This window comes from Alosa alosa, chromosome 2, assembly GCF_017589495.1.
Source record: "Alosa alosa isolate M-15738 ecotype Scorff River chromosome 2, AALO_Geno_1.1, whole genome shotgun sequence".
In the NCBI taxonomy this organism is placed as follows: Eukaryota; Metazoa; Chordata; class Actinopteri; order Clupeiformes; family Clupeidae; genus Alosa; species Alosa alosa.
In genome coordinates, this window is record NC_063190.1 from 1,282,961 (window position 1) to 1,307,711 (window position 24,751).

At 45.9% G+C, this 24,751-nt stretch overlaps 1 protein-coding gene across 1 annotated transcript in view; it reads right to left on the reverse strand.

Annotated features, from left to right (window-relative positions):
- Positions 1-746: 746 nt before the first annotated feature.
- igsf5a (immunoglobulin superfamily, member 5a) overlaps positions 747-24,751 on the reverse strand; it is an 88,791-nt gene continuing 64,786 nt past the window's right edge. Inside the window, exons 6-8 of the mRNA XM_048237730.1 lie at positions 2,575-2,670; positions 2,434-2,468; positions 747-861 (exon numbers count right to left, since the gene is read on the reverse strand). Of these exons, the coding sequence (XP_048093687.1) occupies positions 763-861; positions 2,434-2,468; positions 2,575-2,670 (230 nt within the window). The 3' untranslated portion in view covers positions 747-762. The remainder of the gene's footprint in view (positions 862-2,433; positions 2,469-2,574; positions 2,671-24,751) is intronic.

A 24,751-nucleotide genomic window follows, 5' to 3' on the forward strand; every position in this document is an offset into this window, starting at 1 on the left:
GGGAGGAGGGGCTTGGGATCGGTCAATTATGCTAACGTTAGTTATCTACAAGTCTCCTCCAAGTGACAATCATATTATACACAATGCTGGCAATGCTGAGAACAATGAGTTGACTGTGTGGCTTAATCCACAGATGTGGTGAAGCACTGTTTTGTTATGGTTTGTTAAGGAGTAACCCATTGCTTGAAATAGTGGAGAGCTGGGTGTCAAATCTTCGCATTGTGTCGCGGAGTGATTTATTATTAGCTGTGCTGAGTCTGAGTTGAAATGTCCAGGGATATTCCAACTCATGGAACGTCTCTCGGCCAATCAGAAACAAATAAATAGTTCCATAGAACCCAATTGTTGTATAACTTTAAATGAAGTCTGTTAGAGAGCTCTGACAGTGTGTTCACCAGGAGTGCTTCTCCAAGGAAGAAATAACCATAAACCTCGAAGGCTCACTGAGGTCCATGCAGCATGGGAGGAGTTAGCTGCCACCCTGAACAACCATAGTCTGGTCCACTGAGAACCGCAATTGTATGTAGAAAGCAGTTCAATGATATGAGGGGATTGACAACACTAAAGTTGGCGCTCTTTGCAGGGAGGAAGGACAAGAGGGGGCCCTCCTCCTGTCAGTGTCTCACAGAGGAAGAGAGGTTTCTTCCCTCTAACCTTAGGAGACGAGAGGTTGAATTTTAGGTTAATCATTGAGTTCATATGGAGTTCCATGCTGGTGCATAAAAAGATTGAGAAAAAAATCTAAGAATTGGCAATAGGTTTTTAAACAATGGTCACATGTCTGAATGTTGTTGTGGTCATTCCTTCATGTATCTTGAAAACATTTTGCTGATCACTGCTTGTCTGGTTCATGTCTGGAATCTAGAAATCAGAAAAATAAGATTTGTTTCATATTTTCATAATGCATTGTATCAATTCATGAGAGAAAATATAAGAAATTTGTTTGTAATGTATAATGGTACAGTCAGTCAGTCAAGTTGAATATTTTGTACAATCATATTTTGTCAATTAAAGAATGTAATGACCTGTTGCCATCTTGACATTTCTGTTTGCTATTAAAAACGAACTATATAGACTATAGCCAACTAGCAGAATGGAGTTTTAAATAACAAGATGCATCGGTTCATGTTATGCTTATCTTAAGGAGAACGAGTCATTGAAAACTCAAATTCGATTCTACAAAGGCAATGTAAGTAAACTCCAAACTGTAGGCTATTGAGTGCAGGGCAGACCTAAATCATAGCGAGAACTCCAGGAATCAAAAGAAGTGTTCTACATTCTGATGCCTCTCCAAACGCAGAAATGAAGCACAATCACGCCATTACGTTAAGACATGTTAAGCAAAAAATATTCATATTTTGCTGTAATCCAATGACACGAAAAAAAAGTAATCCACAGCGATCAGTAGGCCTAGATGCACAAAAAGGATCATGGTATATCTAGCCAGGCCTACGCGCGTCACATTCACCAGCCAGTTCCAAACAGGTGAACGAGGCTTCGCCACTTTGCTGTTTAAACAAGTGGACAGGACATTTATGTACATTTAGGCAACGTTTATTGCAACGTTGGCACGGCAAGATGTCCGGACTAGTGCAACAGTCATTTTCGTTTTTTGATAACGATATGAAGGATCGCAAGAGAAGAAAACCTGACTGCTCCCATCATCAACCGCAGCCCATTCCTTATATTGTTGTTTTGTGTTATTTAAATTATTTTTTAAAATATCTGGTCATGCCAGACGTAACTCCTGTATGTATAAGTATATATATACTCTTTTGATCCCGTGAGGGAAATTTGGTCTCTGCATTTATCCCAATCTGTGAATTAGTGAAACACACACAGCACACAGTGAACACACAGTGAGGTGAAGCACACACACATACTGGCGCAGTGAGCTGCCTGCTACAGCGGCGCTCGGGGAGCAGTGAGGGGTTAGGTGCCTTGCTCAAGGGCACTTCAGCCACGCCTACTGGTCGGGGTTCGAACCGGCAACCCTCTGGTTACAAGTCTGAAGTGCTAACCAGTAGGCCAAGGCTGCCCCTAAGGGTATGCCCCATCGTATGCCGCCAAGGTGTCCTGATGCAATTAATGGCAGAGGCAAAGAGTTTTCTTTCACCATCATGTAGTCATCATTTTTTCAATAGTGTTTGTAATGCTGTCGAAAGATAGGTCGGTACAAAAAAGAATTGGTTTGCGCTTCCCAAGTAAGAATGGTTGGTTACACTAATAGTGACATGACACTGTCATGAACGTGTCATAAACAAGTCATAAACAGTCATGACATAACGCTTCTGTTAAGTTTTTTTAAGTGTCGGTTATTCGGTTTTTGTCATAACAAGTTAGGGTTAGGGTTCATGTGTCATAAAGTGTCATGTCACCTTGTCAGGTAAAGTGTGACAGAATGGTCTTATGTTCATGGAAGTAATGACTTACCTGGTAATTATTTACTGTGATGAAATTGCTATGACCTGTTGAAGAGAAAGCTGTATTTAAAAGGAATGTAAAAATGTCTATTTGGTCTTCCTGTTTGTGTGTGGATGGATATATGTTTTGGAGTGTTTTTCGTAGCCTTACTTCTGTCCCCATTTGTAATGTATCCAGGGTTATCTTTTCCATGGGTTTCTTCTGCATTCTGGCTCGGATTCATGACATTCCCTTTAGAGCTGGACTCTTGAGAACAATAGAGTGAAACTGTATTGAACATCGTCATAAATGTACTTTTTTGAACATAATATTCCATTAATCATTAGTACCCCTGTGTTTGACATGTACACATAATAATGTAGGGTGTGAGACATAATAATTGCATGCAGATTATTTTACACAATTGTAGGTAATTTTACTATGTCTATAATGGCTGTGTGATTCTATACTCAAGTAGTTGTATATCACACACTATCTGCCCAGCAACATGATCACAGGATTCATTTGAAAGATTTCTATTAAATTTCAATTGTCTGTTTGTTTGTCTTGTATGTGGAGTAGTTTTTGTATTAATAGTGGAGCCTGATATTTGGCTGATATTTCCCCCTCAAGAGAACCCTTGCTTACACGTCACAAACGATAGCCCTATGTTTGGGGCAAAGAGAGTGGACTTTCCCTGATCATCAACATAAGGCTGATGATTGGTGTAAATATTGTCATGACATAATAAATGATTCTGCTGCTTAAAAACACAACGTGGTGGGCCGCAAGATGTAGCCTACATTTTTGTATTTATTTCTTATTTTGTATTTGTGGTTGACGTTCTGCTGATTGGCCCAAAAAGCATGCTCTCCAATCTCACAGTCTCACTCTCAACATTGATGGTTCACCTGTCCACTCTACCCCTGTTGTCAAGAACCTTGCCATTCAACTTGACTCCACCCTTAGGTTTGATCCTCATATCAAATCTCTCACTAAGACTGCCTTCTTTCACCTCCGCAACATGGACGCAACATGGTATATAGTATAGTATATTTACCCTTTTGATCCTGTAAGGGAAATTTAGTCTCTGCATTTATCCCAATCTGTGAATTAGTGAAACACACTCAGCACACAGTGAGGTGAAGCACACACTAATCCCGACACAGTGAGCTGCCTCGGCGCTCGGGGAGCAGTGAGAGGTTAGGTGCCTTGGTCAAGGGCACTTCAGCCATTCCTACTGGTTGGGGTTCGAACCGGCAACCCTCCGGTTACAAGTCCGAAGCCCTAACCAGTAGGCCACATTGCCTGCCTCCGACCCTTCCTCTCTGTTAGTGATGCACAGACTGTGGTCCACTCCTTCATTATGTCCCGTCTAGATTACTGTAACTCACTTTTCCTTGGTCTCCCCACTAGAGACTGTAATACATTCAAAACTCTGCAGCCAGGCTCCTCACCCATACCAAATGATCTGCACACATCACCCCCGCTCTCCATCAACTCCACTGGCTACCAGTTGCGTGCAGGATCAAATACAAAGTACTACTACTAAGGGCTCCGAACCGGTTCAAGGAACGAAAACGAAAACCGAAAACGAACGGAATTTTACGAGGAGCGGAAACAAAAAGAAAATGGTCTTCAACTGTTCCGGAACAGAAACGTTATTCTGAAATCCACAAAACCGGTTAATAACGTTTTTTTTTTTCGTTCTCTATATATTTTATACAATTTCACAAAAGCATATTCTATGTCAGGGAGACTATTTCCGGTTGTGCGAAAAACAAGCCCGCATCTACACTGTTAATGTGAGCTAACAAGCCGCTATGTAGCCAACTACCTATCCGTCTGCTACTTCGGATCTTAGGCCAGCTCGTAGCGTAGGCTACTGAAACTGATTTGGAAATTGTTTGTAGCCTATGCGTAATAGCCTATTTTGCCTGTCCACGCCTTGTTGTTTTAAAGTCGGGATTTGAAATGTTTGCGCAATTATAGCCTATTCTATGTAGAAGAGTTAAACGGGAAATTTGAGATAGGCCTTGTCAGCAACAGACAGGTTCGTTTATGAACAGGGTTGGAATTATAGCGCAAGCCTTTGAAGATCTCCATATGGATAAAACTTAGGCTACAACCAGGTAAGGAGTTTAGCACGTATCCAGAAATATTTTTGATAAGAACTTATTTATAGGCATAGGTTAGGCCTACAGTAAGTCTGTAGGCTATGGGATGGATAGCCCATCTGAATGTTTTTGGATGCCGCCTGTGATTTATTATTTTTGGGCATAGTACGGTATAGGCTAAATCAAGGGGAAATAAGGAGTACGTCTATTCTAAGGTAAAGTTCACAAAAATAGACTTGATAGGCCCGCCAAACACTGCCGGAACTTTAAGAACGAACGATATGTTGGTGCCGGAACGCATGCAAGAACGAAAACGTTAAACATAGGCCTACCTGAACCGTTTGGAACGGTACGTTTGAAAAATAATTTAGTCTAAAAACTCACCTTTAAAGCCCTCCACAACCCCCACATCTGCAACCTCTTGACCCCTTAAACTCCCTCCCGCTCACTCAGATCCTCTGACCAAAATCTCTTAGCTATCTCCCGCACCAGACTCTCCACCCTGGGTGGCAGATCCTTCAGTGCCTTGGCCCCCAATCTCTGGAACACCCTCCCCCAAACTCTTTGTGACTGTCCTTCTAAGTATAAGTATAAGTATATATACTTTTTTGATCCCGTGAGGGAAATTTGGTGTCTGCATTTAACCCAATCAGTGAATTAGTGAAACACAAACAGCACACAGTGAACACACAGTGAGGTGAAGCACACACTAATCCCGGCGCAGTGAGCTGCCTGCTACAATGGCGGCGCTTGGGGAGCAGTGAGGGGTTAGGTGCCTTGCTCAAGGGCACTTCAGCCGCGGCCCACTGGTCGGGGCTCGAACCGGCAACTCTCCGGTTACAGGTCCAGGGTGCTAACCAGTGGGCACACTTCTCTTCCTTTCCTCAAAGGACATCTCAAGACCTTTTTGTGTAATGATCACTTCTCCTCCACACCCAACACATAGCTCTTAACATAGCTTGTCTTTGTTGTATTGTTATTGTTTGTCTGTTGTTGTGTTTTCCTTCTACTATGTAAAGCGACCTTGACCATTGGGCCAATTGCTCTGTCAGTTAGCATGGCGCTAGCTGCGCTGCGACTTAAAACCACAGCCTACTCTTTAAAACTGAGGTTTAAGGAGTTTAAATGAGTTTAAGGAGTTAAACCGAGAGTTTAACATGCAGCTGAGCACTAAGTTAAACGTGATTGCTGTGTAATGACTCACACAGGATTAGCTGATTCCAAGTTAAACTCGGGTTAAACCAGAACTTCTCTGATTTCGAATTTTAACCCAATGCAGATGCATTTCAGGATCTTGGGGGGGGATATGTTTTTATGATTGTTGCAGCTAAATAATTTTTTTGTGTTATAATTACCAGGGGCCGTATTCACAAAGCCTTTTATCTTACCACTAGGAGTACTCCTAAATCGCACTAAAAGATTTTAGCTAGGAGTTTTCTCTTAAGTTATTCACAAAGCTTTTCAGACCTACTCTTAATAAGGAAAAATGACAACTCCTAAACTAAGAGTGAGTCTTCGTTGCTATGGATGACGTCATTACTCATGCACAAGCTTGACTGAAGTGACCACCTTGATTGGCTAATGATTGAAACGCGGGAATGATTACGAACACCTCCCTTACGATGATGAGTGATAGGTGACAGGTCTGAGAATGCGTGCGCTTCAAAAATAGTGCGAAGGACGGAAGATGATGAATAACTGAATAAAAAGGCCTAGCCTAAATGAATAAAGAGTAAGGCAAAACAAATATCCTAGTAGCCTAATGAAACATAGGCCTATGGATTGATGCAGTATCTTTGCAACATTATTAAATTAATCTGTCACCATATGCCTACGTTTGCAAAGAGAACATTTTAATTTGATTCACAATGAAACGTTACATTTAACTTACATGTCAACAATGAGTAGTTTTGGTTGTTGTTGGTGGCGTTATTGCATCCCTTTTATGAATGCAAAATTGTTCCCTCGCGATTGGAAGCTCCTGTTGCCGCATAGGCTACGCATTTCAAAACATCGCAACGTGAAATGCCACAAAAAGCTGTTTGTGAATAGGTCTTAGTGAGTTAGGAGTCCTCTCGACTTATTTTAAGCTGTCCCAGACTTAGGTGCTACTTTTAGGTCTAAAATGCTTCGTGAATTACTTTTAGTGAAAAAAATAAGGAGTCCTAAAGTTAGGAGTGACACCCATTATTTTTAGGAGTTACTCCTAAATTCGCCACTTAGGAGCTACTTTTAGCCTTAAAATTCTTTGTGAATATGGCCCCAGTAGTTTAAAAGAGATCTTGCAAACTATGGTTTAGTCTCTCCTTAAACCACGTCTGTTTCAAGATTAGACTCTCCTTAAACCACGTCCGTCCCGCACGCAATTATTCATTAGAACACTACAGAACACAACGTTTCGGTCTCAGACCTTCATAATTACCACCAAAAAACTTTGGAAATGTAAAGTCAATTTTAAAAGTGATAAAACGCAAATAATGTTGCAATATATTGTGAACTAGTCTTGTGGAAATCTGGAATCTGATTCTTCCATCAACTCATCCACTGTGTTAATGAAATTAAATCAGTCAATCAATTGTCGCGAATAGAACATAACAACAAGAAGCAAAAATTATATTGATCGCTGCACTTCACCCCAACTATAGCTATGGCAAACGAGGAAGAGCAGAGAGACATCTCCACGCCGTTTTACATTTATGTATGCCTGGGGTGCTTGGAATAGTGGACTGCACCCACATTCCACTCATTTTCCATGGCACCGTGCGTAATCCAGCCTTTACGAATCAACGTAAGGCTACATCCCCTGATATTTGGTCTGCCTAAACATAACAAATATAGGCTACACTAAGGCAAAATGCATTTGTGCGGTGTACATAGTTAATGTCACAACTGACTTTAACGCCTGTGAAACACTTTGATGTGTCAAATAGTGGAGCAGACGTTTTGCAATAATATTAGTAAGTAATAACAGTATTTTTTTTTAATATTACCGTTTCTATTACAGCTCTATAAACTGTCAAATGGTTTTGGATAACAACATGCACATTCACAATATAACCTAGCGAGATGGCCCGGCAGTGTGCACACATTTTCAACAGCTGCCTATATGAACCACACCACAAAGGGCAAGGAACATAATAGTCACCTGTGCAGTCCTCCACAATTTGGCAATCGACTGGGATGAGCCCCGTTTGTCACAGCTTTGCCAGGTTCTTCAGCAGCACCTCACTCTGCACCAGCCACGCCCACTCATCAGACTCACACTCCTGTCACTCATTCTCTCTCCCCTGCCTACTGAAGCCTTACACCTGCAGCTGATCAATCAGCTGATCAGCTGCACTATATCAGGCCTCCCTCCACACACACACTTTGTCTGGCCTCGTCAATGCTGTATGAAGGACCCAGCCAAAGACTCGCGCCCTCGCCTGCTCTTCAGTATTTGTTGGATTCAGTTAAGTTATGGACTTATGAACTTTGTTGGACGTTGCTTTGTCTTGAATTCTGGACCTGCAAGTACTTTTCTGTTTACCATTCAATAAATCTCCATCACTGTGTTCAATATCTCCTAGTCCTCCTTCTGTGTACCGTGACCGAAGGCCAGACTAGGCAATGCAGCCTCAAAATGCAGACCCCTTCCGGGAGCTTGTGAATGAGTTTCGCCAGGCCCTCACAGCTGCACTAGCCCACCCTGCTCCTCCACCAGCAGTCCCCTCCAGCCCAGTAGTCAACCCCACGCCCTATTCTGGTGCACCCGAGGGATGTAAGGGCTTCCTCCTGCAATGCTCCCTGGCCCTGGAGATGCAAGCACACCGGTTTCCAACAGGGCGATCTCGAATTACATCATCTCTTTGCTCTCTGGGCGTGCCTTGCAATGGGCAGAAAGTGTATGGAGCCTCGATGGCCCTGCGACGACTTTGTGGAGCATTTCGCGGAAGTGTTTGCCAGAGGGTGATTCATCGGCCCAGGCCCAGTTGAATGCTTTGAGGCAAGGAAAACGATCAGTCACCGAATACTCCCTCCAATTCCGCACCCTCGCTGCAGCCAGTGGATGGAATGAGGCCGCACTCATCACAGCTTTCCGACAAGGACTAGAGCCCAACCTGCATCTCCAACTCTCTACCTACGATGATGCCATGGGACTGGAACGGTTCATCCAGCTAGCAGTCCGAGTTGCTCCCTGGAGGGACAGTTGCCTACAAAAACTCCGCTCAGCCCCATCACCAGTACAAGCACCACCCAGGTGGGATGGAAGTTCCATCAGATCTTTTGAGCCCATGCAGGTTGACACTGTGCGGCTTACACCAACTGAACGCCACCGCCGTCTGACTCAGAGCTTATGCCTCTACTGTGGAGCCTCAGACCATATCATTGCTCAATGCTCTACAAGACCACCCCGACCGGTGGTGAGTACTGTATGTAACCCTAATGTTCATCTGAAACTTCCCCTCATGCCTGTAATTCTAATGGACCTGTAATTCTGTGTCCTCCCATACGGCCTCCTCTCCGCTCCGATTCCGGTTCAGCTGGGAACTTCATCTCTGGCTCCCTCTGCCAGCGCCTCCAGCTCCCGAAGACCCGCTGTGCGACCCCCTTCAACATCCACTCCATAGTAGGTAGGCCTCTAGCCCGCAAGCGGGTCCAATACCAAACACCTGTTCTTGAAATGCAAGTTAGGAGACTCCATGCTGACGCTATCTCGTTTTTTGTACTCGTTGAGTTCCTTCTATTTCGTTTACTTTTATTTTTATGTATTTTTTTACTCTTATTCTTTTCTATGTATTTTATCATGATATTTCAACTCGTATGTCTGAGATGATATTGTGGCTGTATGTCTATCTGTCTTTTATGTCTGGTGAGCCAAAGAAAAATTTCCACCTTGGTGGACATTAGACTTATTCTATTCTATGAGTCTACTACTGATTTGATCTTGGGGCGTCCATGGTTAGTGCAACACTCACCTACAATCTGTTGGTCTAATAGTGAAGTTCTTTGTTGGGGTGATCAATGTCAGGTCTTGCTTCCCTGAACTCCCACTTCATAACCCCAACTGGTTGTTCCCCTTAATGCTACATCGATAGAAAGCCCAGAGCTTAATCAACCCGTTACTGTTCCACCCGAATATGCTACCTACCGTGATGTTTTTTGCCCAAAACATGCAGCTCAGTTACCTCCTCATAGACCATGGGACTGTGCGATTGATCTAGTGGCAGATCAGCCATTACCCCATGGAAGGGTCTACCCACTCTTTCCCTGAGCAAGAGGCTATGAAAGAATATATTGCAGAAGCCCTAGAGCTGGGATATATCGTCCCTCAAAATCCCCAGCTGCCTCTTCCTCCTTTTTGTGGCCAAAAAAGATGGGGGTCTTAGGCCCTGCATTGATTTCCGTGCCCTCAACAAAATCACAGTGAAGTTCCGCTACCCATTGCCACTTGTCCCTGCTGCCTTAGAACAACTACGAGGTGCATCTGTGTTTTCCAAGCTTAACCTACGGAGTGCCTATAACCTTATGCGCATTCGTCCAGGGGATGAGTGGTGGCAAGGTATTCATAGTGGCCAGTAGGTGTGATAAAGGCGGTCATTTATCACACCTACTAACCACCTATGAATACCTTGTGATGCCCTATGGATTATCCAATGCTCCCTCTGTCTTCCAGGGGTTCATGAATGAGGTTTTCAGAGATTACATCAACCAATTTGTCAGTCTTTATTGATTTCCTCATTTACTCCCCCGACTCTCCAGACACACATCCAGCATGTGCGCCCTGGTCCTTGCTAGCTGCGTGAGTTCCAACTCTTTTTGAAAGCCGAAGAGTGCACCTTTCACCAGACTTCCACCCAGTTTCTAGGCTACAACAGGTGTAACAGGGAAAGGTGACAGCGGTTTTGTCAGCCCTCCACAGTCCGTCCAAGGACCTCCAGTGTTCTTGGGCTTTGCAAACTTTTATTGAAGATTCATTTGCAACTTTAGTCAGCTTCGCTTCTCCATTAACCTCTTTGCTCCATAAAAACCTAAACCCTCTCCTGGGTGATGAAGCCTCCCAAGCCTTCCACCTGCTGAAGAATCCTTCACCAAAGCGCCGGTCCTCTGTCATCCAGATCCAGACTGGGAGTTCATTGTGGAGGTTGATGCCGCCACCTCTGGAGTTGGAGCTATTCTTCAATAGCGCCATGGAGACCCTCAGCCTCCATCCCTGTGCTTACTTCTCCCGAAAGATTAGTGCAGCAGAGTGCAACTATGACGCCGGCAACCAAGAATTGTTAGCCATTAAACTAGCCCTGGAGGAGTGGGCACCATTGGCTTGAAGGAGCTAAACATCCTTTCCTGGTTCTTACGGACCACAAAAACCTCCAGTACCTCAGGAAGCCAGGTAGGCCTCAATCCCGTTTGGCAAGATGGGCCTTGTTCTTCACCAGCTTCAACTTGTCTATTAGCTACCGCCCTGGATCTGGCAGAGCTGATGCACTCCCGTCTGCACCACCCGGGAAAGTGAGGCAGCCTGAAACCATACTCCCCCTTGATATGAGTGGTAGGCCCCATCCAGTGGACCCTAGATGAGCAGATCGTGGGCCACTACTACTGATCCTGCCAACCTCCTGCTAACTGCACTTATGTTCATCAGTCTCTGAACTCAACTACTAACCATAGCACACTCCTCCCTGGCACAGGACACCCAGGGATCAATGCCACACTCTCTCTTCTGCAAGATCGTTACTGGTGGCGGGTATGGCCAAGGATGTCGAGGGTTAAGTGGCGAGATTGTGAAGACTGTGCCATGTAAAGACCCAGCGACACCTCCCAGCAGGGAAGCTAACCCCTTGCCAGTTCCCAAAGACCATGGTCACACCTGGGTGTGGACTTCGTCCTGAACCTTCCCCTTCAGAGGGCCACCGCGTGCATCCTGGTAATTGTCGACCCGGCTTTTTCCAAAGCATGCAAGCTAATACAGTTGAAGGCTTCCAACAGCTGCAATCACCCTTGAAGCCCTGTTCACACAACTTTGGAATCCCAGAAGATGTGGTATGGGATGAGGGGGCCACAGTTCATCTCGTTTTCTGGAGAGCTTTTCCTGCAGCTAATGGGAGTAACAGTGAGTCCTAACTTCAGGATATCATCCTCAAACAAACCCGACAAAAGCGGAGCGAAAGATTCAGGAGATTGGCCTTCCTCCGCTTACACCTATTGCCACGCCACCAAAGCTCCTGGAGTTGCTTCCTGCCCTGGGCGAGTATGCACAAAAACTCCCTGCGGCAGCCAACCACAGGTTTAAGCCCGTTCCAATGCATACTGGGTCCACCAGCCTCCACTTTTCCCTGGTCTGGACTCTTCCGAGGGTCCCAGCTGTTGACTCCTGGTTCGGGAGAGCAGGCAGGTCTGGAGTGAGGCCAATCACCACCTGCAGCAAGCCATCCGTAAGCCCAAAAGGAGCATGCATACACTAGGAGATCAGCCCACCACAGTATGAAGCAGGCCAAGGTCTGGCTCTCCACCCGGGATATCGGATGCGACTTCCTTCCGAAGTTTAAGTCCTAAATACATTGGCCCCTTCACCGCAACACACCGGGTGAATCAGTCACTTACGCCTCAACCTCCACCCAGTTACAAGATCCACCCACATTTCATGTATCTCTCCTGAAACCCTACCACTCACCCCATTCTCCTTCCTCCACAGAACCTGGTGATGCTGCAGAATCCCCATTACGCTTCTGCTGGGCGAGGGGTTAGGTCTATGCCATCAGCGGATCGTTGACTCTGTCGTCGCCAGGGGCTGTCTTGAATACCCTAGTAGAGCTGGGAGATTCTGACTAAAAAGGGTCCTCCTGGGTCAGCCGTGATTACATCTTGGATCCCCGATGCTCCACTGAGTTCCATCAAATCCACCCCAGTCGACCAGCCCCCCCGTCGAGGCCGTCCATGTCGCCCGGGCACCCTCGTCCTCCAGGCGCCCCTGGAGAGGGGGTACTGTCACAGCTTGCCAGGTTCTTCAACAGCACCTCACCTCTCCTCTGCACCAGCCACTTCCCCAGCCATTCGCCCACTCATCAGACTCACACCTCCTGTCACTCATTCTCTCTCCCCTATATCAGGCCTCCTCCACACACCTTTGTCTGATCAATCAATACTGTATGAAGGACCCAGCCAAAAAGACTTCGCTTCGCTCGCCTACTCTTCAGTATTTGTTGGATTGAGTTTTAAGTTTATGGACTTATGAACTTTGGTTGGGCGTTGCTTTGTCTTGAATTCTGGACCTGCAAAGTACTTTTCATTTTACCATTCAATAAATCTCCATCACTGTGTTCAATATCTCCTAGTCCTCCTTCTGTGTACGTGACGAAGGCCAGACCAGGCAATGCAGCCTCAAAATGCAGACCCCTTCGGAGCTTGTGAATGAGTTTCAGCCAGGCCCTCACAGCTGCACTAGCCCACCCTGCTCCTCCACCAGCAGTCCCCTCCAGCCCAGTAGTGGCCCACGCCTATTCTGGTGCACCCGGGGATGTGGGGCTTCCTCCGCAATGCTCCCCTGGCCCTTGAGATGCAAGCACACCGGTTTCCCAACAGGGCCATCTCGAATTACATCATCTCTTTGCTCTCTGGGGTGCCTTGCAATGGGCAGAAAGTGTATGGAGCCTCGATGGCCCTGGGCGGCGACTTTGTGGAGCATTTTAGGAAGTGTTTGGCCAGAGGGTGATTCATCGGCCCAGGCCCAGTTGAATGCTTTGAGGCAAGGAAAACGTCACCGAATGTCTCCCTCAATTCCACACCCGCACTGCAGCCAGTGGATGGAATGAGGCGTGACTCATCACAGCTTTCCGACAAGGACTAGAGCCCAACCTGCATCTCCAACTCTCTACCTACGATGATGCCATGGGACTGGAACGGTTCATCCAGCTAGCAGTCCGAGTTGCTCCCCTGAGGGACAGTTGCCTACAAGAACTCCGCCAGCCCCATCACCAGTACAAGCACCACCCAGGTGGGATGGAAGTTCCATCAGATCTTTGAGCCCATGCAGGTTGACACTACGCGGCTTACACCAACTGAACGCCACGCTGCCTGACTCAGAGCTTATGCCTCTACTGTGGAGCCTCAGACCATATCATTGCTCAATGCTCTACAAGACCACCCACCGGTGGTGAAAGTACTGTATGTAACCCTAATGTTCATCTGAAACTTCCCCTCATGCCTGTAATTCTAATGGACCTGTAATTCTGTGTCCTCCCATACGGCCTCCTCTCCGCTCCGATTCCGGTTCAGCTGGGAACTTCATCTCTGGCTCCCTCTGCCAGCCCCAGCTCTGGAAGACTGAGGCTGTGCGACCCCTTCAACATCCACTCCATAGTAGGTAGGCCTCTAGCCCTCAAGCCGGTCCAATACCAAACACCTGTTCTTGAAATGCAAGTTAGGAGACTCCCATGCTGACGCTTATCGCTGTTTTTGTACTCGTTGAGTTCCTTCTATTTCGTTTACTTTTATTTTTATGTATTTTTTTACTCTTATTCTTTTCTATGTATTTTATCATGATATTTCAACTCGTATGTCTGAGATGATATTGTGGCTGTATGTCTATCTGTCTTTTATGTCTGGTGAGCCAAAGAAAAATTTCCACCTTGGTGGACATTAGACTTATTCTATTCTATGAGTCTACTACTGATTTGATCTTGGGGCGTCCATGGTTAGTGCAACACTCACCTACAATCTGTTGGTCTAATAGTGAAGTTCTTTGTTGGGGTGATCAATGTCAGGTCACTTGCTTCCCTGAACTCCCACTTCTACGCAACCCCCAACTGGTTGTTCCCCTTAATGCTACATCGATAGAAAGCCCAGAGCTTAATCAACCCGTTACTGTTCCACCCGAATATGCTACCTACCGTGATGTTTTTTGCCCAAAACATGCAGCTCAGTTACCTCCTCATAGACCATGGGACTGTGCGATTGATCTAGTGGCAGATCAGCCATTACCCCATGGAAGGGTCTACCCACTCTTTCCCTGAGCAAGAGGCTATGAAAGAATATATTACAGAAGCCCTAGAGCTGGGATATATACGTCCCTCAAAATCCCCAGCTGCCTCTTCCTCCTTTTTTGTGGCCAAAAAAGATGGGGGTCTTAGGCCCTGCATTGATTTCCGTGCCCTCAACAAAATCACAGTGAAGTTCCGCTACCCATTGCCACTTGTCCCTGCTGCCTTAGAACAACTACGAGGTGCATCTGTGTTTTCCAAGCTTAACCTACGGAGTGCCTATAACCTTATGCGCATTCGTCCAGGGGATGAGTGGTGGCAAGGTATTCATAGTGGCCAGTAGGTGTGATAAAGGCGGTCGCCTTTATCACACCTACTGGCCACTATGAATACCTTGTGATGCCCTATGGATTATCCAATGCTCCCTCTGTCTTCCAGGGGTTCATGAATGAGGTTTTCAGAGATTACATCAACCAATTTGTCAGTCTTTATTGATTTCCTCATTTACTCCCCCGATCTCCAGACACACATCCAGCATGTACGCCTGGTCCTTGCTAGGCTGCGTGAGTTCCAACTCTTTTTGAAAGCCGAAGAGTGCACCTTTCACCAGACTTCCACCCAGTTTCTAGGCTACAACAGGTGTAACAGGGAAAGGTGACAGCGGTTTTGTCTTGGCCCACTCCACAGTCCGTCAAGGACCTCCAGTGTTTCTTGGGCTTTGCAAACTTTTATTGAAGATTCATTTGCAACTTTAGTCAACTCGCTTCTCCATTAACCTCTTTGCTCCGCAAGAAACCTAAGCCCTCTCCTGGAGTGATGAAGCCTCCCAAGCCTTCCACCTGCTGAAGGAATCCTTCACCAAAGCGCCGGTCCTCTGTCATCCAGATCCAGACTGGGAGTTCATTGTGGAGGTTGATGCCGCCACCTCTGGAGTTGGAGCTATTCTTTCGCAACGCCATGGAGACCCTCCGCGCCTCCATCCCTGTGCTTACTTCTCCCGAAAGATTAGTGCAGCAGAGTGCAACTATGACATCGGCAACCAAGAATTGTTAGCCATTAAACTAGCCCTGGAGGAGTGGCACCATTGGCTTGAAGGAGCTAAACATCCTTTCCTGGTTCTTACGGACCACAAAAACCTCCAGTACCTCAGGGAAGCCAGGCGCCTCAATCCCCGTTTGGCAAGATGGGCCTTGTTCTTCACCCGCTTCAACTTGTCTATTAGCTACCGCCCTGGATCTGGCAGAGCTGATGCACTCTCCCGTCTGCACCACCCGCAGGAAAGTGAGGAGCAGCCTGAAACCATACTCCCCACTGATATGGTCGTGAGCCCCATCCAGTGGACCCTAGATGAGCAGATCCGTGAGGCCACTACTAACGATCCTGCCAACACTCCTGCTAACTGCACTTATGTTCCGCTCAGTCTCTGAACTCAACTACTAACCATAGCACACTCCTCCCCTGGCACAGGACACCCAGGGATCAATGCCACACTCTCTCTTCTGCAAGATCGTTACTGGTGGCCGGGTATGGCCAAGGATGTCCGAGGGTTCGTAGCCGGGTGTGCAGACTGTGCCATGGCAAAGACCCCGCGACACCTCCCAGCAGGGAAGCTAACCCCCTTGCCAGTTCCCAAAAGACCATGGTCACACCTGGGTGTGGACTACGTCACAGACCTTCCCCCTTCAGAGGGCCACACGTGCATCCTGGTAATTGTCGACCGCTTTTCCAAAGCATGCAAACTAATACAGTTGAAAGGCCTTCCAACAGCTGCAATCACCGCCGAAGCCCTGTTCACACAACTTTGGAATCCCAGAAGATGTGGTATCGGATAGGGGGCCACAGTTCATCTCTCGTTTCTGGAGAGCTTTCCTGCAGCTAATGGGAGTAACAGTGAGTCTAACTTCAGGATATCATCCTCAAACAAACCGGCAAACGGAACGAAAGATTCAGGAGATTGGCCGCTTCCTCCGCACCTATTGCCACCGCCACCAAAGCTCCTGGAGTTGCTTCCTGCCCTGGGCCGAGTATGCACAAAACTCCCTGCGGCAACCAACCACAGGTTTAACGCCGTTCCAATGCATACTCGGTCACCAGCCTCCACTTTTCCCCTGGTCTGGAGACTCTTCCGAGGTCCCAGCTGTTGATTCCTGGTTCCGGGAGAGCGAGCAGGTCTGGAGTGAGGCCAATCACCACCTGCAGCAAGCCATCCGTCGGCAAAAGGAGCATGCATACACTAGGAGATCAGCCACACCACAGTATGAAGCAGGCCAAAAGGTCTGGCTCTCCACCCGGGATATCCGGATGCGACTTCCTTCCAGAAAGTTAAGTCCTAAATACATTGGCCCCTTCACCATAACACACCAGATGAATCCAGTCACTTACCGCCTCCAACCTCCACCCAGTTACAAGATCCACCCCACATTTCATGTATCTCTCCTGAAACCCTACCACTCACCCCATTCTCCTTCCTCCACAGAACCTGGTGATGCTGCTGATCCCCCAGTACCGCTTCTGCTGGACGAGGGTTCGGTCTATGCCATCAACGAGATCCTTGACTCTCGCCGTCGCAGGGGCTGTCTTGAATACCTAGTCGACTGGGAGGGTTACGGCCCAAAGGGTCACTCCTGGGTCAGCCGTGATTACATCTTGGATCCCACGATGCTCACTGAGTTCCATCAAATCCACCCCAGTCGACCAGCCCCTCACCGTCGAGGCCGTCCATGTCGCCGGGCACCCTCGTCCTCAGAAGCGCCCCCTGGAGAGGGGGGTACTGTCACAGCTTTGCCAGGTTCTTCAGCAGCACCTCACTCTGCACCAGCCACTTCCCCAGCCACGCCCACTCATCAGACTCACACTCCTGTCACTCATTCTCTCTCCCCTGCCTACTGAAGCCTTACACCTGCAGCTGATCAATCAATGCTGTATGAAGGACCCAGCCAAAGACTCGCTCGCTCGCCTGCTCTTCAGTATTCGTTGGATTCAGTTAAGTTATGGACTTATGAACTTTGTTGGACGTTGCCCTCTATCTTTAGTTGCCTTAGTCTGATCTCCTGTGTGTTTGCTTTGTTTTGAATTCTGGACCTGCAAGTACTTTTCTGTTTACCATTCAATAAATCTCCATCACCATGCCGTGAGACCGTTTCCCTCAGCCACAAGGCCTTGGAGGACTTTAACCCTCTAGGCGCCACAGTCGACAAGATGCGGTACTGAATAAAACGGCCGATTTAGTCAAATAGGGTGTCATATTTTGTTCGACTTCCACTCCACTAGATGGCAGACATGTCATCACGCCATCCCCGAAGTGAAAAAAGGGCACGCTTTTAAACAAAACTTTCTAGCTACAGCGCATTGAATCAGTGCGTGAAATACCGGAGCTAGTGTGCGGTGAGCCACTTTGTCAGAGCCGATATTGTCAACGCCAGCGTAGTATTTGCATTAGATTATCGCCTAATGGCATGAAAAAGTTTTACCTGAAATGAAGTGTTGGGTCTTCTATTAGCGGACCCTGATTCTGAAGGGGAATATCTGCCTTCAGAAAATGACGGTGATTAGTTTAGTGAGGCTTCAGATGCGTCCCTGCCTTGCAATGATGCAGCTGGACAAAGTGAGAGTTTACTCCATAGTTTAGTTTACACCAAGCACAAACGTTGAATCGCTTGCCCAATGTCACTGGTGGGAATAATGTTTCACCGGGTTCGTAGTGTTCATCGGGAAGTTAGCAGGGTGATAGTGGTGTGGCTTAACGAGGCTGGAGGTAGCATAATGTCCATAGCTTAGCTTCTGTCTTATGAACGTGTGCCTCTCCACAATCGCGCGGCGATAGTAACGGTGGAGCCTTTGTCTAATGCCACTGGGTATGTTAGACGAGGTCAAGTGCTCATAGGACAGTTAGGGGGGAACGAGTGGCAGTGTGGGGAGTCGCGAATGAGACAGTAGGCCTAGTCCGAAGGCGCAAAGTCTCGGCCACTTAATATAGGCGAGGCAGATCTGGCCATATAAACATTTAATCTACATAAACTTTGGTCATTCTCTAATTTACAGAAAGTCTCTATCTCTTATCACTTTTAAGATATAGCCTTTTGAAATGAAGATGTCAAAATTGATCGTTTCGGAAAAAAAACTCTGGCGCCTAAAGGGTTAATAGGCTACTTCTAGCCTGATGCTGCTGATCTAGCAGGCAGGGAGTGCATTTCACCAAGCCATTATTGCAAACCATTTCCGTTGACTGCATACAAGGGAATTTACCTTTTATGTTTTGTATAGTACGATCTACTGTGCGTTCATTTATTTTACTGACAAATAATCTGGGTTTTTTTTGTCGATTTTAGTTAGGCATTTGCCTATTTAAGCAACTCCTATTTTGTAGCCTTTATTGTAGGCTACTTTATCTGGTCCAAGTCCAAATGTATGGTTTAGTCTCTCCTTAAACCACGCCTGTTTCAAGATTAGACTAACACGCGATAAATACGCCCTCTAGTGTGTGATGTGAATTTCCTTGAAGACACCCCAATTGAGATCAAGGTAAAACACAGCAACAGGTTAACAGGTACATATGACACAGCAATGGAGCTTAAGACGTTACGTGACTTTCTTGCATCACCGGCGAGTTTAAAACAGTGTTAAACTCTAAAAAGTGGCTAAGCTCATGACAGAGCAATTGCCCCATTATTATTATTATTATTATTATTACTATTATTATTATCATAGTTACATAGTCAAAACATAGAGATATTAGGCCTAAGCCTATTCATCAAACTGACGTCCACTTGATGTTGATCCGGAACATACAGTAGTAGCCTAGGCTATCCAATGGGGTTATCTTCACCTCATCCTAACCTACAGGCAGAAACTAAAAACTTCTAAACCTATGGAAAAGACTGTAAAGAAATGGACAAGGGAATAGAAGCTGGAGCTGCAGGCTTGCTTTGAAAGCACCAACTGGAGCGTTTTTGAAGCTGCAGCTACAGACCTCAATGACCTCACTGATGCTGTAACGCAGTGGCGGACCGTGCGTTCAGTGGTTAGGCCTTCAATGATGACTATTTTTTGACAAAAAATAATAATAGGGGGGTGTTCCGGGGGGGATACCCCCCGAAGATTTTTTTTGCATTTCAGCGTTAAAATGTGCAATTTCCCAGCATTTCACGGTGGGGGGAAAAGTTTTCTCTCTCACGCAAATCTATGTAGGCCTATCACTCTAGAATCTTCGTTAGACAAACAATTAATGTTCCGAGCTGAATTCCGCATTGCTTAGATCTTTATTAGGCGAATAGCACCCGACCATCATCCTTATCAGTAGCAAAGTGAATAGCCTGCTAGGCTAGGCTACTTATTTATCACCCATATTCATTAATCTGCTGCCTGCTACTGTCTGGTGAAGACGTGCAATTTAGTCCATGTCATATTGAAAGTGAACCCCAAGTGCGCTCAAGTATGGGTTTGTGCAGGCTATTTTTAAATAGGCTATCGGTTGCCTAACTTATGTTCATGACTTGCACGCACATATGGCACTGCCACAGGTCTGCAATGATGTGTTAATTTAATAGTTTAATCAGCAAACTTGCTTCAGACTGTTTGTAGGGCTCTCCTACTTAGCTGTAGCAAAGATCCTTGATTACTAGCAAGATGGAGCAACGTAATTCGTTAATATGGGAGCAAAATGGGACAGTTCCGGTCTGCATAAGTGGGAGTGTCACCTTACGTCACTAAATAAACTTTCTCTCTTAATAAGCAATAAGAACAGATAAACATAATTGTGTTCACAATATCATTGACTATAATCATGTATGATACCAATGAATCATTCTTTAGGACATGATATAAATAATTTAATTAGTCATGTGTACTGAGCTAGCTAGCTAGCTAACGCTAGCTTAAAATGCCATACAAGTGGATGGGAGTAGCTATGGCAATACAGATATGCGCTAACAAGTGACTAGTAGTTGAAGGACTTCGCTTAAACTTAATATACTGTTCCAAATTCGCTTGAGTATAAACTATCCACTTTAACTAATGTCAGTAATGTTATTCAGCTAGTTGTCATTTCAAAGAAATTACACTTCTCCGTTTAAAATGTTACCTTAGCTAAGAGGCTAGCTAGCATGCTAACAACTGGACAGTAACTGGCAGCAGCATGGTCTGATATTAAGTTATTTTATTACAAATCCGAACACTAAAAATTACACTTTTAGGCTTGAAATGATCCCAATCACTTACAGATTATGACAAAATGTTCCAAAAAACCCTCAACAAATCCAGAAAGACATAATGACCAATTTATTGGTAAAATTCCACAAGCCTCCATTGACATTAGTGCAGCGAGGGTGTACTCTGGTCTGCATAAAGGGGGATTTTCCCCCCTCCCCCTTGCAATAATCGAACGCGGAAATTGTCGAACGTTTGCGCCTCTCGCTCCGCTTTAACTCTCTCTGGCTGTAGCTTTAACGTTAACGTTACAGTGCAACTGTTTTAGGTTGTGCTGCTGCTCTGATTACTCAAAAGCTAATGTGGAACTACAGAAGGCTATCAGTGTTTGCCAAACGTATTTATGAGAAAGTGTCTCAACAGAAAATGCTAAGAAAATTTCTCAGCACACCACCATGATATCAAACATAAAAGTCAGAAAATGTATTGCCCTATGCTGCTACTACTGCTTGTTGCCTATTTCATAATGTCTGATGGCCACGCCATTGATTTCACCAATAATGTCCACAAAACACAGATATATAAATAGTCAGACTATAGCAGGGCAAGAAACCCAAGGCAAATGACAATTTTCACATAGATGCCGATCCAGACAGCTTCACCAAAGCCACATCAACATACACACAACTTCAAGCTAGCATACAATCTAGTATAGTAACCAAGTACTGCGGTTTGCAAGCAGCACAAAAACACTTTTTATAAAGAAAAGGGCCAGATTACAAGCATGTACTGTATTACAAGTCTATGTTATCAAATAAACATGAAACAAAACGTACCAATTCCTGCATAGGCTATTGACCAGCTACGTGCAGAGCTAGCTGCCATTATGTGCATCTTGCTAACATGTAGTCCTAGTTGATACTGTAACTTTACATGATATAATTTTGCTTAATGAAGGCTTATCAATATATATTTTTTAAACAAAAATGGTCAATATACTGTCCATAACTATAACCAAAGCCATACCAGTGTGACATGTACTTTTCCAGTAAATGTCAGTCTGACTGACAGAAGATGCTCACGAAGTTCCTCAAGTCAAATAAATAGCGTCAAAATTCGTGATGAACGGTTCCGGGTATTCTTTTGGAACATTGCAGGCCCAGCTGCAGTCAGACCTGCCTTCCTCGCCATAATAGGTCGATTTGATTGGCTAATCAGTCAGATGTAGCCATCAATCAACCAGAATCCAAACATATGATTTCTAATGGTTGCTTAGGTACCGAAAACGCAGTGATTCCTTGTGAAGGCCTGATGCGGGCCTTATGGCCTTAACAAGGGAAGACACGCGATTGGATAAAAATGTATCGCACGCCCTCACTATTTGTTCACACAATCTGTCAATCAAATATAGCGGACAGTGGTAGGATATGTTTAGCCTAGTCAAGAACGATCGGGAAGGAGGAGAAGAAGAAGCGAATAATAAATGGTAAAGTAAAATGATATTAAAGACACTATTATTTTTCATTTGTTTAATAATAGTTAGGCCTTCAGAGAAGGCCTTGAAGGCCCTGACGGTCCGCCACTGCTGTAACGTCTTATATCAGTTTTTGCGAGGACATCTGTGTGCAAACCAAGACCTTCTACACATACAATAACAGCAAACCTTGGTTCACTCCTAATCTTAGGAAGCTACGCCAAGCCAAAGAGGAGGCCTACAGGAGTGGGGACCGGGACCTAGTATATAAGCAGGCCAGGAACAAGCTGACAAAGGAGATCAGGGTAGCCAAAATAAGCTACACTCAGACCACGATCCTGCAGCAGTTTGGAAAGGCCTGCAACAGGTCACGAATTACAAGAGCCACCCCCCATCCTGCAGAAAATCCCAGACTGGCTGATGACCTGAATTACTTTTATTGCAGGTTTGAAAAGCACCCATTATCACACCCCTCACGCACAATAGAATTCCCCTCAACACCCAACCCCCTCCCCCACCTGCATTAACAATCTGCGAGAAGGATGTGTGCCGGCTCTTTCAGAAGCAGAAGATCAAGAAGGCTCCAGGACCTGATGGTGTGTCCCCCTCTTGTCTGCGTGTCTGTGCTGAACAGCTGGCACCAATCTTCACGCAGATCTTTAACCGGCCCCTGGAGCTGTGTGAAGTGCCAAGTTTCAAATGCTCCGCCATCATCCCAGTCCCCAAAAAATCCTCCATCACAGGATTAAATGACTACAGGCCCGTTGGTCTGATGTCTCTGGTCATGAAATCCTTTGAAAGGCTGGTGTTGAGCCATCTGAAGGACATAACAGGACCCCTGCTGGACCCCCTGCAGTTTGCCTACAGGACAAACAGATCGGCAGATGATGACGTCAATATGGGACTGCAATTCATCCTGCACCACCTTGACTGCACCACCCCAGGGACGTATGCCAGGATCCTGTTTGATGACACCACAATCATTGGTTTGATCCAGGATGGTGATGAGTCTGCGTACAGGCAGGAGGTAGAACAGCTGGTCCAGTGGTGCAGTCAGAACCACCTGGAGCTTAACCCCAAGAAGACTGTGAAGATGACTTTGTCTGTGAAGAAGACTGTGGACTTTGACAGTGGACTCACCATTCAGAAGGTGGATACCTTTAGGTTCCTGGAATCAACCATTTCACAGGACCTAAAATGGTCTCTCCACATTGACACTATCCAGAAAAAGGCCCAGCAGAGGTTATACTTCCTGACAGCTAAGGAGCCATCCTAAGGAGCCATCATTCAGTCTGTCATCTGCACCTCCATCACTGTCTGGTTTGGGTTAGCCACCAAACAGGACAGGGCTAGACTGCAAAGGACAATTAGGGCTGCAGAGAGGATCACTGGAGCTGACCTTCCCTCCATCCAGGACCTGCACTGGTCCAGGGTCAAGAAAAAGGCAGCAAAAATCTCTACAGGTCCCTCACATCCTGGTCACAAACTGTTCAACCTCCTTCCCTCTGGTAGATGATACAGGGCACTGTTTGCCAAAACCAGCCGACACAAAGACAGCTTCTTCCCCCAAGTAATCTCTCTGTTGAACACTCAGAAACAGCCCCCACCCTTATGTCACAGAGTGCAAAATGTCATGTCTTCACATTTGTTGTGTCTTAATGAACTTTTGATTTTTGGATGTTTGTGTGCTGTGTTATAATTTTGGGTTGTTTTGCGTGCATGTGTGTATCATCCCGTCACGGCTTATCCAAATCATGAACTGACAATTAACAAACTCAAAGACTCAACAATAATTAATAATTTACTGAGGGGGAACAGGTGTGTGGGAATGTTGGTCTCCCTATAGGCATGGAAGTGTGTATCGAGTCAGGCAAAGAACTGCACAAGACACAGCGGCCGAGCCAGAGGTGGCCTACACAGCCGGACACACATTAGAGCAGTTCCACAATTTTGGCATCACAACGCGCAAAATACAAGCTATATTCCGGGTGGCAGATTTGGTCTGCACCCGGCAATGTGAGTAGCTCCTTTTTGCCTCAAGTGACATAACGTGTATTAGCATCTTGGTATACTCCGTACTGCCCAAAGTCTCGTTTTGTTTCAGCGGAGCGATTACATCGCTGCTCGTGATCGGGGTGGAGAGCTGAGTAGCCTACGATCTGTGGAGGACTTACGGGATGGTATTGTGCTATTGGACCACTTGTGGGTTGCCTTGTGGACGACTGTTTGGCTAGGCTAGGCTGGGCGAACACGGAAGCAACTTGCTCGCCTGCTTACTTGCTTGTTTACTGCTGGGACTGTGGGAACTGCTGTGGGGCATCTGGCGCTGCTGGTGGCTGGCCGCGGTATTACTGGCTGTTGTCTGGCTGTTCTGTTACTGGCTGTTCCTTGTTTATTGTATAGGCTACAGTGTTGTATTCAATGTACATTTTAACTGTACATTTCTTGTGATCAATTGACTTGATACTTACACTGAACAAAGTCAATCAACTCTGTTCTGCTCATCTACCTCATGTGTACTGCAACCTTACAGTTACAGTATTGTTATTAATACATTACCATTGCACTGAACTGCCTTGCACTATATTTATATTTAATCTTAAACCTCAGTCTATACTGATATTGCACTATTCACACCCTCTTTTCAATTGTATATT